The following is a 17,692-nucleotide window of genomic DNA, read 5'->3' as shown; positions in this document are numbered from 1 at the left end:
TATGGTTTAAGGGTAAAAAAAAGTGTGATCTGAGGAGGCCAATAAATCCTGTACTGATCGTTTGTGAGGTAATTCTGGGAGTTACCAATGGAGGTTATGTGAACAGTGAAGGCTGGGACTGGGAGCAGGGTGGAGCACTGAAGTGAGACAGAGATTAGCAAGGGTGAACAGAGCAGGTTAAGTCCACCTAGAAAATACAGATGGAACTGTTACTGTACCAAAACATTCTGTGTTCTTTTAAGGCACTGTACTAGCTTGGGCCCATTTTCAAATGTAGGTGAGAGCTTAGATTTGGATCACAGTGTAAGTTATTAGTTATCAGTAACTTTTTATGGTATGGAAAGGAAAAGCAAACCAACACAGCACTGCCTATACATAAAAGCAGAAGCTTGAAAGTGCAGGCTGCCAGGCAGAGCAGGGTGTAGCTCATTAATTACAGAGGGAAGGGGAGAGAAACTTAAAGAAAATAAAAGGCAAGAATAAGACCAAGGCAGTTCCTCTCACCAAAGTTCTGTTCTTGGGTATTCCTAGAAAAACCCTCTATTAAACTGCAGCAGTACTAGGAAACATACAAGGCAGTCCAATACTACAGAAGTTACTGTGGAAAGTACCTTTACAATCATGTGCAACAAATAGGTATAGCTGAGGCTCCACACCTTGTGAGACAGGTATAGAGACTTGACAGCGGCTGGAGGACTCTTGTTCACCAATCCCTTCAAATTATATATAATAGCCAACGCTGGCAAAATTAACTTAGCTGTATTAAGCACACATGTAGGCTAGATGAGCTGAAGTTGTGCTGCTGTCCCATAAATGCAAATGCATATTACCTGCGTGAATTATGTAGTGAAGAAAACAGGAAAGCTGTTGAACAAACTAACAAAGTATTTCAGCTGTGCTGTGTTCTGCTAAGCTGCAAAATATCCCTATTTGTAAAGCCATGAAAGAAAACAAACAACTCTGAATGAGAATTTAAAAGAAAATGTTATTTGTTGTTGCTGCACTGGGGCAAAACACAGAAAAATAAAACTCCAAAAATAAAGTAGTTTGTCTTACAATTAAGAAACCCAGTTCTCCTTTTACAGCAGATCAAGGCATTCCTTTACATATTCAGTTTTATAATGTAGTTGCATAAAAACATTCAATTCTAAAATAAAACAAAACACCCAAAATACAAAAAAGGCACATTTGACAAAGAAAAAAGAAAAAAAATTGAGAACGTCTGGTGATCCAAGCCAAGGTAGACAGTAAGCCTGGCTTAATGAATACTTGCATGCAGAAGCCACCAATATCCACTGTAAAGGTGGTACTTGAAGTATATGTCCAGCAGACAGCACTGCTTTGGGGATAGCTACTACAAAATAATTCAGAAATTATCCTTGAGAATGGCCCTGCTTATCAAAATAGACTGTGACAGGGGCAACACCAAACCAGGAGACTAGTGAATTTATCCTAGAGGACTCTTCTGACTCCTGAGTTAATAATGTCTAGATAAGGAGTGGTACCACTTTCAAAAGAGTAGGTGGGAGTGAACCAAAGCAATGCCTTTTATAACCATTGTAGAAAAGGAATGAATACACCATGTGACAAGAAAGGGCACATTAAAAGAAAGAATACAGAAATGTACGGTTCTTTAAACTAACTCCTTAAGAACTATTCCTAAGTCTCTGAACCAAAAACATTGCATCTTCCTTACAAGGCTATTCTTAAATGTGTACCTTTTACAATGTATAAGAGCAATAGGACTAATGTAATGAAATCTAAAATACTCAAGGACATTGATGTTAATGAACAGCACATTACACTGAAACAATCTGCCACTATTTAAATCAGAAATGTATATGGAAACAGAAATGCTATGAAATCACCACTGCCCCTCGCTATTTAAAAACCTGTCACCCTTTCCACCTAGCAATCCACTTTGATCACCAAATGTTTGAGAGTACTGGTGAACAGAATGGCTGCTTACACTCCTCTTTGGCTTGTTGTCGCAAGTTTTCAGGTGGAACACACACACAATCTGATTCCAACAGATACTGGGAGTCACTCTACTTACAAATCCAGATTTCTAGGTAGAATTGCAGCACAAAAATCACATAATACAGTATAATTTACAATTACATCATGCACCTGTGCTTGAGCTACTGAAAATATCACCCATTAACAGTACATCATAAAAATGCACATCTTCATCTTAGAGGTAGCCTTACAGAAAAGTACTGCTATAAAAAGTGCTTTTAACAGTTAGTGTCTTCTTTGCAGATAATACTTTAAAATGTGTTTGTGCTGTTTAGGGCACCACAGCATCAAATTAAAACATTACATGGAATAAATTGATCTCATAATTGGGAACATGTTAGCATATATTTAACCCTTTCCTCAAAAAATATCACATTTGGTCTGTGATAATTTAAAAGAACCTGATCACCCAAACTTCCCAGGATGCCAAGAGTTCAGTATTTCTGATAACGAATGTCATATTTTAATACAAATAGTAATTAATCAAGAGCAACAAAACATTTCAAATCCACAATTTAAATTTCCCAGGATGATCCAGAGATAAATGGCTTCTTATAAAAGAAGAGCAGATGTAACAGAGGGTGCATTGCAATTATTTTCAAATAATAGTCTTCTTCTCCACACTGTCCTCCTCTTGTTGCATTTCTGTGAGATCCATAAGTAAGGGTGTAATTTCCACAGGTACTACCTTGAAATGATCCAATTTTAAGGTGTTTCTGGAAGGAAAAATGCAGATGATAAACTCAACCTTTGTGTCTAACAATGCAGAAAAGATAAGACACTTGCATCTTACACAGCTTTCATGAATATGTTAAACTTTACTTGTTTCATGTCTAAACTCTTATTGTGTGCAGCTCTTGTTACAGCAACAATTATTCTCGATACCACTCACGTTTGGACACAGGCTGTTTTTTTCTGAACTTCTTAAGATAAAAATGTGAGGTGGTTAAAGGACAGCTATGAACAAGAAAGGGTTTTGAATCATTATCTGTTTCAACACAGTAATAATGCCCAAATCTCAACATACACACATCACTTCAATGATTAAAGTTAGTTTATAATTTACTCCAACCTAAAATGGTACATTGGGGCAGTCAATATGATTTGACTTTTTGTTAGCCAAGGTTTCTTCCAGCAATGCAAATATATTAAAGTCTTGGATCTAGTAAAACAAATGAGTTTCTGCTCAACATCATCAGCCATAACCCAACCTGTTTTCAAGTACCTAAATCTCACTCTCCAAGTAAGATGGCAAACCCAGTTCTGCTTGATCTACTCTATATCTGCAATACCATTATCAGTGGTAACACAAATTACAAGGCCAGTGGACAAAATCTACATTGCAACATAAACAAAACTCATTGGCCAAGACAGGTATATCTCTCAAAGAATCCTCCACCTCTGGAACAAATTTCTAGATTTTTGTAAAGCAAATCACTTCCTTCACCAACTTCAAATCCAGTTTAGACAAATGTTTGGGAAACTGCAAATTTACTCCAGGCCTGGCACCATTATCACTTATGGGGGAACAAGAAGTTAAAAACCTGTGAACCTCTCTCATATTGGCCTGCCTGGAACATTATATAAAGGGATGTTTTTTCATGGCATGTTTAGTTCTTCTAGTGAGAAATGTTAGTATGTTATACTTTACTGCTACATACTTACAGCACTGTAAGCTCATCAAAAACTAAAGTTTATTTGCACACTTCTAGTGTCTCAGCTACGGCAACCTTCTAAGGAAGTGACAAAGTACCAAAATCAGCGATTACTATTTTATCACTGCATTCCAGATAACCTCATGGTTGAATCCAAATGGGGGTAACAGCTTTACATTGGAGAACAAAACATGTTTCTTTACATCTCATCACAATTTTAACATGGTCATCTATTCTATCAATATTATAGGTTCATAGGTTCATACTAGGCTATCTGCCCTGGGGCATTTATAAGCCTAGCCCGAGTGTGTTTGGTTTTCGCCACCCTTTGATTTGAGTTTGCTGTGCCCCCTTTTTAAGGTTAGTTTACTGTGCCTCTGTCTAGTAGTGACACAGAAGTAATCCCCGGGGTAAACCTACGATCTCCCATCCACTCATCAAGATTCCTCTTGAAGAGAGTCAGTGAGGTGCTCTGCCTAACATGGACTGGGATTCTATTCCAGAGCGAAGGGAGCCTCTGGGTTATGAATCTGTCCCTCCAGCATGTTCTATTTATTTCTGTGCTGAGGTTCAAGTCCCTCGTGTGCGTGGTTCTAAGGGATTTAGATTTTCTGAGTTGGAGCATATCCATTAATTCTGGGTTGGACATAGCTTTGTATGTCAGGCATAAATCGCCTCGAAGTAGGCGGTATGCAACTGAGTAGAGCTGGAGTTTTTTTAACCGGGCAGCATATGGGATCTGAGTCCCTTGATCCTCTTTGTGAGGTACTTTTGGGGTCTTTCCAGTTGCTGCATGTGTCGGGTAAGGTACATCCCAAAAGGGGCATTGTATTCTATGATGGGCCTGATGAGGGATGAATAAAAGGGCACTATTACCTCACTTGATCTAGATGTGAATCCTTTCATGATAAGGTGGGCTATGTAGAAGGTCTTTCTAACCACTTTGGCAATGTGGTTGTCAAAGGAGAGACTGCTATCAACTTGGGTCCCCAGGTCCCTAATTACTTCTTCCATACTTAATGGGTTACCACCTATGTGGTAATTTGTGGGCACTTTGTTTTTGCCAAAGGGTATGACTATACACTTTTTGGCATTTAGCTTTGGGCCATGGCTCTGGCACCAGTTATCCGTCCCTGAGAGACCTTTTTGGAGGATGTTCGTGTCAGCTGGAGAGTCAATTATGGCGCCCAGTTTGCAGTCATCTGCGAACTTGGTCAGCCATAGTCCTCCCGTGTTGGCCTGTACCTCGGAGAAGTATATGCCGAACAAGAGAGGTCCCAGGACAGAGCCTTGTGGGACACCACTTGTAACCGGTTTCGAGTCTGACATGGCTCCGGCAATTCTGATTCTGTGGGTTCTGTCTTTGAGCCAGTTAGCAACCCATCTTGTGACATAAGGGTTTGTATTTAAGCTGGATAGCTTATCTATGATGCCCGAGTGGGGTATTGTGTCAAATGCCTTTGCGAGGTCCAGATAGGCTGTGTGGACTACCTTCCCTTCATCTATGGCCTTGGTGACTGTTTCGAAAAAGTCAACCAGGTTCAAGAGGCAGGATCTGCCCTTGACAAAGCTGAATTGGGTAGGATCTAGTGTCTGTAGGTCCCCAATGTCTTTGTTTATGAGCTCCATGATGATCCTCTCCATGGCCTTGCAGATAAGGCTAGTCAGGCTTATGGGGTGATAGTTACCAGGGTCCGTTGAGGCACCACCTTTGTGGAGTGGGACCACTGTTGCTGTACGCCATTCTTTGGGTAAATATCCTGTAGTGAGGCTGAGATTGTACAGCAGTTTTACATGAGGGTTTAGTTCTTCTTGGAGTTCATGTAGGATGCAACCCGGGACACCATCTGGTCCCATTGAAGCAGTGTTTTTTGCTTTGGAGAGGGCGGCTTTCACCTGAGCATCTGAGATGTTAGGGAGGCTGCACTCTGCTGGGATAGATATTTGCTCTTTTGGGGGGGAAGGGGGGGAGTTTACACTGAACTTGTCTTCCAGGATGTTGGCAATGTCTGTGGCTTCAGTGTATTTTTTGTCGTTTAGAATCAACTCTGAGCATATCTGGGAGTTGCATCCCAGGTTCCTAACATAGGTAAAGAAAGCCTTGTGATTGTCTTTAGTGTCCTGCGCAATTTTTCTTTTGAAGCTGGCCTTGGAGGATTTTATGAGGGATCGTAATTTTTTGCTAGTACTGATCAGAGATGCCTTCCCTTTTAGGGATTTTGCTCTATCATGTAGTAGCTTCCTCCTTCTGTTGTACAACTTATTTATGGCTGGGGTCCACCAGACTGGACGCCTGCCTTTGGATGATTGGGTCTTGGTTTTGTTTGGGATAGCATGATCCATGCATTCCTGGAGGTGTCCATAGAATGCGTTTATATAGGATTCTGTGGTTTGGGCCGTAGTTTCCACTGGCCCGGGGGCCTTGAAGGATTCCACCTTGGTTTTGAGAAGTGTGAAGTTTGCTTTTGAGAAGTTTTTCACTGTGGTTTTCTGGGCTGGGGGTGGGGTTGGGTTTTGGATATCCAGTGAAATTAATTTATGGTCTGATCTTACCAATGAGGGGTATACTTCTGGTGTGGAGCATAGGGTCCCCATGTTGGTGATGATCAGGTCAAGTATGTTTTCCCCTCTTGTGGGAGTTGTGACTAGTTGTTCCATGGCATTTGAGTTTATAAATTCCAAGAACCTTTGGGCTAGGGTGTTGGGGCTTGAGTAATACTCCCAGTCTATGTTTGGGTAGTTGAAGTCACCCAATATAATGGTGTTTGGAGAGATCTTCATGTTCTCCAATGTTTTCAGGAAAGCCGAGTGGGATTCCTGATTTTGAGACGATGGTCTGTAGCATGCTATAAACTGAAAGGCAGTTTTGCCCACTGTTAGTTGCACATGGATGGTTTCTGATGCTTCGTGCAACGCCACTAACCTGGAGGTGTGGGTATCCTTGATAAATATGGATACTCCCCCTCTTTTTGTGGTTCGGTCTGAGTTTTGGGGCCGAAAAGTATGATATGAGGTATAACCTGGTAGTGCTGGGGTGGTCTCTGGAGCCTTGAACCAGGTTTCTGTCACTGCGCAGATATCGATGTTCTCCATACTGAGGAGAGCTCAGAGTGTGTGCATTTTGAGGTTTAGACTTCTGGCGTTTAGCAGCATTACCCTTAGTTTCTTGTTCTTTGTGTTTTCTATGGAGGTGGGTAATGCATCAATAAACTACATCTTCTTTTATATCGTTACACTGACAATTCTAATGGTAATCATAACCAAGGTGCTAGAATTGTGTAAATAAAGTTTAGCGTGTTGGGCCACATTATTTTTACTATTATCACTATCATTATCATCAGTTGTTTTAGAAATAGGTGGTACCTTTGGCCCTTACAACTGACATTACGGACTTAACACAAGACTTCTCTTGACTGACTGACTGCTTAACAGAAATTTAAAATGGGAGCATACAAGGTAACTTGAGTGCTACCAGCTTATCTAAGGAAACAGTTAAAATAATTTCTTGAACAAAATGTGAAATGAGAAAGTGAACTAGAATGTGGATTTATTTAAATAATTTAAACCATATTCACAACCAGCTTTGAACGCAGAACATCCACTACAATGTGATGATCTTAAAAAGAATACCTGGAACTTAAAATAACACTTAGATATTTACATGCTATTAAACCATGATCAAATCTGTTCAAAGAAACTGATAAATCTGAACATGAATATAAAAACAAGTGGATACAAGTGGTGCATTCTTGCAAAATGGAATACATAAAAATCCAATTAGCACGCAACAACAAAAACAGGATCTGATATCACAAAGCTTAAAAGAAAGAACTTGATAGCGTGGCTCTTGATTTAAAACAAAAATTACCAAGAGCTGAAGAATTGTTACTATGAGAAATAGGAAGAAAAATGACAGATTTAAGGGGATATAAAAATAATACTATATTCACTCTTCAAACATAACACTGGAAAAAGGGCTCATAGTAAAAGTGCGCCAGACAGTGGAAACAAAAGTAATGAATATGAAGTATAATGCAGATGCCTACCTGCACCTGCATTAAAAATGAAAATTTTCAACCAATGCAAACAATTAATTTTAAAACAAAAGGTCATAATAAGGGAACTAAAAGACACTGGAATGAAGACGGATCAACTTCAGGATTTCATCACAAGACCAACAATCATGGACATTTAGTAACAGCAAGCATTAGAAATGCTTTTAAGTTATGTTTTAAAGATGTTACTGAAATTGTATTACATTCTGATGTTGTGGACAATGTTACTTACAAACACTGAAAATGTGGACTATTTTGAAAGTAATGGACTTGAGATAATTAATATGGCTGTGACATATCTGATGCTCAAAGATCTGTGCTACTTTTACGGTTAAAAATTTGTTCCCACTGGTTTACCTAAATGATGCAATTTTGTTGAATTATAACATTTTGTATGAAAATTATATTTAAAATTGTATTACATATATACATATATATATTATATATATATATATATATATATATATATATATATATATATATATATCTATATAGAAGAAAAAACTGCCAGAAAGGACAAGAAGCCAGTAAAACAAATTGCTCCAAGGCTGCAAAGGTGGCGCTGGAAATCCAGAAGCAAAAAAGTCCAAAACAAATGCTGGTACTCCTTCTTCCACACAAGTAGAAAATGAAAGGCTGCCAGTAGAGTAAAAAACCTTCGCTTTATTGTAGAATATTCACACCAACAATCCCATCCTTTGGAATTAAATCTATTATTGACATTATCCTTAACTAAACACACATCCAAATAATTTAAGCTATCCAAGCTTAAAGAATGCGTAAAGGTTAAAAAGGAGGTGGTGGAATTGATGTAATCAATAAATTCCTGGACACTGGCCCTGGTACCTTCCCATATAAGGCAAATGTCATCAAGAAATCTGACATAATGCCTAATATATCGTGACCATTCTGTGCCAAAAATATATGTCTGTTCCCATTTATGCAACACAATGTTTGCATAAACGGTGGCACAGGCCGCCCCCATTGCAACGCCCGATTTTTGTCTAAAAAATTGGCCATTAAAGCATATAAAATTGTTTTCCAGAACCAATTCCATAAGTTCTACCAGTAAATTGGTGGCATTGGGAACAAATTTAGCTTCATTGACTAAAACATCACTAAACCAATTTAATCCTGTGGAATGTGGTATACTGGGAAACAGTTGAACAATATCTATAGTAACTAACAAAAAATCTGGATGGTATTCTAGGGATTGTAAGCCCCTGAGGAAATCCCAAGAATCCTTGCAAATGTATTTTAAGGAAGCTGTAAACTGTTTCAATGTATGATCTATAAATTTTCCAACAGGTTCTGTAATACTCCCCTGTCCTGATACTATAGGCCTGAAGTTTAGGGGGTCCAACCCTTTGTGTGTTTTCGGGATCCCAAATATTACAGGAATTCTTGGTTTGGGAACAGTTAAAAAGTTATACAATCTTTTGTTAAAAACACCTTGCAAAAGGTGATCGTACAAAATGAAACCAATTCTGGAATATGCCATGTGTAGCTCATTGCTGGATACCTGTTCATGTTGCTCTGGGTCCTGCAACATCCCATTAATGTGGTGAACATATTCTGTGTTATACATCAAAACAAGACCCCCCCTTATCTGTTTTCATTGCCCTACAGTTACTGCTTCTAAGTTCCTTAATCAAATTCATCTCCTTCATGCAAATATTTATATATATTACAATATACTGATAAAGATTACAGTGATGACTGGAAATTAGGAGGGAATAAAGTGAAAGATCTGGAAGACCTTTCTTTTTTTTTTTTTTTTTAAAAAGCACCTTTATTAAATTATTACTTATGACATAGGCAATCATACACTTATATAAATGAAAACAAACCATATTGACATATTTTTAGCTGCAAACATAATACATCACTGATTATCTATCCAGTCATTGTCAAACATTATATAAGTCATTCAAATCCTGCCTTCTTTTAGACCTCAATCCTCCTCCAGAATGTTATTCTACATGTATTGTTACCACAATTCCCATTTTTGTTCTAATGTGCTCATACACTTCACTAAAGATCTGATTTCCAGTTATTTTACTTCTGCTACTATATTCACTACTTCTAGTACACTTGGTTTAGACTTTGATTTCCATTTTCTAGTAAATGCTTTTTTTGGCAGAAAGCATAATTAGACTCAGCAAGGTCTTACGTTTAGGCATTTTCAATTCTGTATCATAGCTCAAAAATCCAATTTACTCACCCAGTATTTCTGGAAGATTTTGTTTAATATTACTTTAAAAGGAGGAGTAGCACCAGAATATTGAAAGAAAGCTGTGGCTGTTGTATTATCAAAGCTGATTAAGACCAGTCAGACCAGGTGTCATATAGACTACTTCAATTTTTAACCATGACTATAAAGTGTTTAGGTTGATACTAACTAAAAGAAAGGCAAAGATGTTGCCAAAACTGACAGATATGAATCGGTATGATTTTATGGAGGGGAAGCAAACATCTGGCAATGTTAACAGAACAATGAAGATCCAGAGGAAAGCAGAATATAAGAAAATATATTGTTGCTGGTAGGTCTTCATGCAGAGAAAACATCTGACAGTACGCTGGAATTTTATAAGTATGGCAATGAAAGTATTTGCATTCCCTAACATAATAATAATACTAAGGTTAATTAGGAGGCTATATGAAGGATCAGAGGCAAGAATTAAAGTGGGAGGGTTCCTCTCCAATTAGATGTGTTTGAACAGAGAAAGCAGGCACAGTTGCCCTCTTTCCCCTTTATTATTTGGCCCATATTTACAGCCATTGGCAAAGAAAATAAGGGACTTACAAATTCAATATAATTGCTATGGTTTGTTTGTGTCTTTCAGCTTTTCCCGGTCAGGGGTCGCCACAGCGGAACTCCGGTCCGCTAATGATTGGCAGTAGATTTTTACGTACTGGCTTGCCGGGCCTAACACACAACCTTCAATGAAGGAACGCCCATTCACGCATGTCACCACACAGAAGACGCGCTAACTGAGAATCGAACGGGCAACGTCTAACTGTGAGGCGCCGCAGCACCACCACCGCAGTAATATAATTGCTATGGTAATGAAGAAAAATTGGCTTTATTTGCAGATGATATTTTGCACTTGACAAATCAAGAAAAGAACATTTCAGCGCTGTGGAACATTCTGAGACGGTTTTAAGTCTGTTCTGCATACAAAATTAATAAAATGTAAAACAAATGCTACAGCCATAAATTATGTACCTACACACAAATTAGTTTAGCAATGCCCATATTTATGGAGACACCTAAGATGAAGTATTTAGAAGTATGGATTAAAAAAGCTTCTGCTATTGCAATTAAGGATATGTGGGAAGAGATTAAACAAAAGATAATACAAAAATGAGAAACTGGAAGCTCTTACTTATGGATGCGGACAGTAAAGTGCAAGTAGTAAACATGTTTTTAGTCCCGTTAGTTTTACATATAGGTCATGTATAGTTTTATCAGCCAGAGGAGACTTTGTGGACAATAACTGGGAGGGGTACAGGGCAAGCATCAAGTCAGATAAGGTGATCCTCCCAGTAGAACAAGGCAGTTTAGAATGATCTGATTTGAAGGGATATTTTAGAGCTACACAGTTATGGCTCATACACATCACACAAGCATAATGTGGGAAAGGGATGATGATCATGGGGAGGGATTCAAGAAATAAGGACAGAGTGGGATTTTGGATGCAGATCCTTAAGGAGAATAATAACCATACATAATATTATATTCAGGGTCAAGCTGATAACTTACCTACCTACATAACATTTGTTTAAGTAAGAAATAAAGGTTTAGTTACTATGTCAGGTGATGGAAGAGTTTCTGTAAGCAGATGTGCTTTACCCATGCTTGCTAGAATGTTCAGTAATCATAGTTTGAGAGAGATGCCACCTCACACCAGACAGATTTTTCAAATACTAGAAAGAACTGGGCCTGATTACTACTGTTCTTATTGAGTAGCAGCTCATTTGTATAATGCTGCAAGAGCCCTCATTAAAAAAGCAAAAATAGGGGAAATTCCGATTCTGCACGAACATTAATAAAGGGACTACGAAAGTGAGCATTCCACAGCATCACTGAACTTTGTCCTTCTTTGGTAATTTTTTTTTAATTATTCTTCCTTTATTAAATGGCTAGGTGACATGTATGGACACTTTTTAGCCACAATCCTGACCACAGGCAATTTACATCACATGTACACCTTGTATATACCATGACAAAATGTTCATAGTGTACAAATACATCTGAACCCACTAAAGGTCAGTGTTCAAAAGAGACATAAATACATGCTTCATACTGGACACTAACAGACAGCAGGAATGTCTACACACAAATCAGACATATAACTTATGTGGAACAGAGGGACAGTTGCAGAAAAAGTCAAGTGAAGCATAGCCAACTCAGTTTCTTATCGCAACGAGGAGGAAATTAAAATCTGGAACAGTCTTTAATACTGACTTATACAGATTTTTGTTATAGTTATGAATTATTCCCAAAGCTATGAAGCTGTGGTAGGATATGATCCAAAGTGTATGTCAGGATGCAGCTATTTTTGCATTCATTCTCTGTGGAATTTCTTAACGTTCTCCTACTGGGGAGGTTGAATGAAGGTGCTTCAGTCTTCTTCAGTTCTATAATGGGTTCCAGGATGTTTTTTAACATCTGACTTTCACAACCTCTCACTAGAAAATCATTCTCCAAGTTGTTCAGGTTTCTCAAAAATGGTAACCTCTCTGTGGTAATTCTAGCTAATCTATAGCCTTGGGATTTCACTACATTATACTTGGTTTTTGTAGGATGTAGACTTTTACTGTGGAGTAATAAGTTAACCCTTGCTGGTTTTCTGAATAGATCAGTGGTGACTCTGTTATTGTTGGTGTCCTTGGAAATCTGCTTATCTAAGAAAGTGGTTGAAGTACAGCTATGGGAAGAGGTAAACTTCAGGAAGGGGGTTGTTTGATTGAGGTAAGTGAAAATTTCCAAGCTGCAAGGTATCACCTTCCCACACAATAAAGATGTTGTCAATAAAATGTAAATAGCATGTGATATGCTGCATGTAGTCTGTGTTATTTAACACAAAGTCCTCCTCCTACTTGCCCAGGGCTATGTTAGCTATGCTGGGAGCCCCCATTGCTATACCAGTTTTTTGTTTGTAGTGTTTGCCATTGAAAGTAAAGAAATTGAAGTCCAGTACAAGATTAATGAGCTTGCTTAACTTTTGCAGCTATGCCTGTGTACCTTGATTATGGTTCTTAAAAGACTCCATAGCTGCTGTTATACAGTAATTGTGAGGGAGCACTGTGTACAAGGATTGCACATCAATAGTTAATAAAATACTGTTAGCTTCCACTAACGTTTTTTATTTTCCTAAAAAAATCCATTGAATCTCTTATGTAGGACATTCTTTTCTGCTAAAGGTTTCAGCAAGTAATCAAGGTAAAAGGAAACCAGAACTGACAGAGTTTTACAGGACGAATTACAGGACTACCAGGACAACTGGGACCACAGACAATCCAGCTACCAGGAGCAGCAACAGCATCTTCACAGAGATCAGTTTCTTCAGGAAGACCAGTATTGACAGCACAGACATCAACCACCACACCAATACCAAAGCCAGCACCAGTACCAGAACAAGGATGACGACCACCACCACCAGAGCCCCAGAGCTTGTCCCTCTTACCAGGTTCGCCCCACCACAGCCACAGCGAAGAATACTGCACGACAACCCACCAAAATTCCAGAAAGCAGAGGAGGAATTCCAGAGGTCTCATACTCTATCCACGAACCTCCAGAGAGACAGGAGAACCAAACAGTGGACAGGTGTGAGGGAAATACAATACCTGGGCAATCCTGACTGGAACCCAGACTACAACCCAGGTCTCAGGTTCAGACAGAGGAACCAGCCACAATAACAGGTACAATTAACAACAGGTGATCCACTTATCTGGATCCACTCTGTTAAAGCACTGACTGAAGATGAAAAAAGTGCGTTTGCCAAAGGACTTACTTTTGTACCAAGCTGCAGGAGTGAGGTTGCTCAGGTACTGATAGACCTTAAAATGTTTGTGGGGAAGCTCAACTTAAGGGTACAGTTTCATAGCAAAAGTAATGACATTGAAAATAAGCCTATTGAAACTATAAAAAGGCCTAGCAGCTATTGTTCACCACTACATCAAACATTATCTGCTTTCGAAGTGAAATGTGAGATGGATATCAGGAAACTCCTTAAAAAACTCCTAAGAAAAAACTTTATAACTTATCACAGGGAGAAAGAAAAGCATTGATTGAGCTACGCAGTGATAAATCCAAGCGTGTAATGAAGGTAGACAAAAGGCAGACAAGGGAGGAAGTATACTTGTGACTGATACCACAGCCAAAAGACAGAGAACATTCTGGAGGAGAACAGATTTTATGAGTTATTTACCATGGATGACATAAAAAGAGCATATGACTTATGGAACACTAATCTCACCACATTACAGGACGAAAAACTTATTACCAAAAATCTTTATTTATGGAGCCCATGCCCACGTTTACCTAACTTTTTTGGAATACCAAAGCCACACAAGAACAGAGAAGACCCACCTTGTAGACCGGTGGTAGCAAGTGGAGGTTCCCTTACTGAAGCAACAGCCATTTACCTTGATTACTTGCTGAAACCTTTAGTAGAAAAGAATAAGTCATACGAGATTCAATTGATTTTTTTGAGGAAAATAAAAAACATTACAGTGGAAGCTGACAGTATTTTATTAACTATTGATGTGGAATCCTTGCACACAGTGCTCCCTCATAATTACTGCATAACAGTAGCTATGGGGTATTTTAAGAAACATAATCAAGGTACACAGGCACAACTGCAAAAGTTAAGCAAGCTCATTAATCTTGTATTGGACTTCAGTTTTTTTTTACTTTCAATGGCAAACACTACAAACAAAAAACTGGTACAGCAATGGGGGCTGCCATGACTCCCAGCATAGCTAACAGCCCTGGGCAAGTGGGAGGAGGACTTTGTTTTAACCAACACAGACATATCACATGCTATTTATGTTTTATTGATGACATTTGTGTGGGAAGGTGACACCATGCAGCTTGGAGATTTTATCACTTACCTCAATCAAACAACCCCCCTTCCTAAAGTTTACCTCTTCCCATAGCTATACTTCAACCACTTTCTTAGATATGCAGATTTCCAAGGACACAAACAATAACAGAATCACCACTGATCTTTTCAGAAAACCAACGATGGATACATTGTTACTCCACAGTAAAAGTCTACATCCTAAAAAAAACAAGTATAATGTAGTGAAGTCCCAAGTCTATAGATTAGCTAGAATTACCACAGAGATAGAACCATTTTTGGGAAACCTGAACAACTTAAGAGAATGATTTTCTAGTGAGAGGCTATGAAAGTCAGATGTTAAAAAATATCCTGGAACCCATTATAGAACTGGAAAGGACTGAAGGACCTTCACTCAACCTCCCCAGTAGGAGAATGTTAAGAAATTCCACAGAGAATAACAAATGCAAAAATAGCTGCATCCTGACATACACTCTGGATTATCACAGTATCAAAAATGTTATTGAATAAAACTGGGACATTGTCACAGGAAACCCTTTTCTGATTAACATCTTAGGTGAAGCCCCATCCTTTGTTTATAGGAAAGCCAGGAACATTAGAAGTTTTGTTGAATTTAAACCTAGATCATATGAGAGAAATACTAAAATATGTGAAATTAATTGTACATTTTGTATATTTATACGGCAAAGTGATAGTTTTTATTGCCTTTATTTAAAGAAAATCATTAAGACCAGTGCAGGGGGTGACTAACACTACAAAAGTAATTTACAGGGCACACTGCAATGAATGTGATGCATTCTATGTGGGCAAGCTGTAAATAAACTCAAGCGTAGGATTTCATGTCATCTGTCAGAAATCCTCTCTGGATATAAAAATAATGCTCTAGCCAAACATCTTTCTCTTCATAAAAGACACAAAGGTTTTAAGTTGCAGATCCTGGATCGCATAGACATGGGTGATCTTGAAGGAGATATTCTGGAGAAACATGAACTCGTGGCAATTAAAGCCGAACACTTTTAGGAAGCCTGGACTAAACTACTACTGTTCAATTAAAAGTACACTGGAACTTAGAAAACTGCCACATTGTTTACATGACTAATTTTATTTTATTTTATTCTACCAGTTGGTTTTAAATACCATTTTAAATCAGTTGCAATTAAAGTGTATATTTAGTTTCCATCATCATACATTTTTTATTTTTATTTTTTTTTTCTGGTTCTCTTTTTTTCCACTTTATTCAAAATGATGTGTAATATTAATTATACAATTACATATACTTTTTATACACAGACCTGAAGTCGTCTAGAAGGATGAAAGCGATCTTTGTTAAGAATAGGTTATGAAAATAAAATGATTTTTTAAAATTGATTTTTTACATGCAAAGTGTATATGTATATATTTATATATATTTTTTGATTCCCAAATGGTCTAAGGTTGATATATTTCCAGCCATGTAGTATATTGTCTTGGATAAAATCACAGACAATCTACTTAATAATTTGTTTTAATAAGAGATACCACATCATTATAAATTTTATTTAAAGTACATACGGGTTATATTATTATGACAGCTAGTCACAGAGACTTTATTAGACAGAATGTCATACTGATGGGGGAAGTGATGTGAATTAAACATGTGTACCAATAACACTGTTTTACAGCACAATAAACCACTCCCTTGCCTGATAAAAAGTATATATATATTTAGAAAGCTCGTGAGGAAACTATTACTCTATTTTTGTTTTACTTGGATCGCTTGTCTGTGTACTTAATAAAGGATTTTTGACTGGAAACAGACTGCCTGCCTTGCTTGGATTACTTTCGAATACTTACTAATTCTGTACAATTATATATTTATTATTTTTTTTTTTTATTTAAGATGAGTTTAACTTCGCTACATCTACTACTTTTGTCTGATCTGATTAATATACAGTGATTAGAGATATATGGACTGAAAATCTTCCACACAGAGTAGTTTCTGGTTTTATTTTCTGTTTAGCATTCTGCAGTTGCTCCTTTTCTTGTTCTGAGAGATTCCCCCTATTTTGCATACTTTTAACATTTGTCAGTCCTTCTAAATAATTCTTTTTACTTCTTAACCATATCTCCCTTTCATTTCCACCCTAGTTTTAAATTCTACTTAAATTTCATCCCATTCCCTAGCTATATTTTCAGAAGAAATTTCTGTCTTCTCTAGTAACTCCCATTCGTTAAATTCTTTTTTCAAGCGATAGGCAGAAAAGCACCACTGTCTCATTTTTATTTCATAGGTAGGTACTAGGCTATCTGCCCGAGGGCATTTATAAGCCTAGCCAGAGTGTGTCGGCTTTCGCCGCCCCATTGATTAATTAACTGATCAGCCAATGAAGTGATCCCAGGGGTTTATTTTCTGTTACCCATCCACTCGTCAAGGGTTCTCTTGAAGAGTGTTAGTGAGGGGCTCTGCCTGATGTAATTTGGAATTTTGTTCCAAAGCATGGGGAGTCTCTTCCAGTCACAAAACAGGAGTAGTATTGTCCAAAGATTGTTCATTCTGTCCGTTACCATTAACGGCCGCCGCAGAGTTCACTTGGCGTTCACGACGTAATAAAACTTCCTGATTTCCAGGCAAGCTGGCGTTTGATAGTAAGGCCACAACCCTGCGACCAGTCTGGGTTAGGAGATCCATTAGCTGGGATAACTGGCTGGAAATATTATGTAATTCACCCATTTCACGGCCCCTAACATCGCTTGGGCTCTGTAAGGGTGAACTGAATTCTTCAAGCGGCTCCATAAGACCAAAAACAACGAAAAAGTGAGCCAAAACCACCAACAAACAAGTAAAAAAGTCCTGAAGAAATTCAAGTAATCACCAGCCAAGAACACTTTAATT

General features: G+C 38.1%; 1 protein-coding gene across 1 annotated transcript in view; it reads right to left on the bottom strand.

Moving 5' to 3' along the window:
- Window positions 1-965: 965 nt before the first annotated feature.
- Window positions 966-17,692, bottom strand: part of GINM1 (glycoprotein integral membrane 1) — a gene marked incomplete in the record, with an annotated part of 656,568 nt that continues 639,841 nt past the window's right edge. The window contains 1 exon segment of the mRNA XM_044069040.1: window positions 966-2,735. Coding sequence (XP_043924975.1) covers window positions 2,618-2,735 — 118 coding nt within the window.

Source organism: Protopterus annectens, chromosome 1.part0 (genome assembly GCF_019279795.1).
Source record: "Protopterus annectens isolate FY-2018-M chromosome 1.part0, PAN1.0, whole genome shotgun sequence".
NCBI lineage: Eukaryota > Metazoa > Chordata > Ceratodontiformes > Protopteridae > Protopterus > Protopterus annectens.
This window is presented reverse-complemented; position numbering and strand designations above follow the sequence as displayed.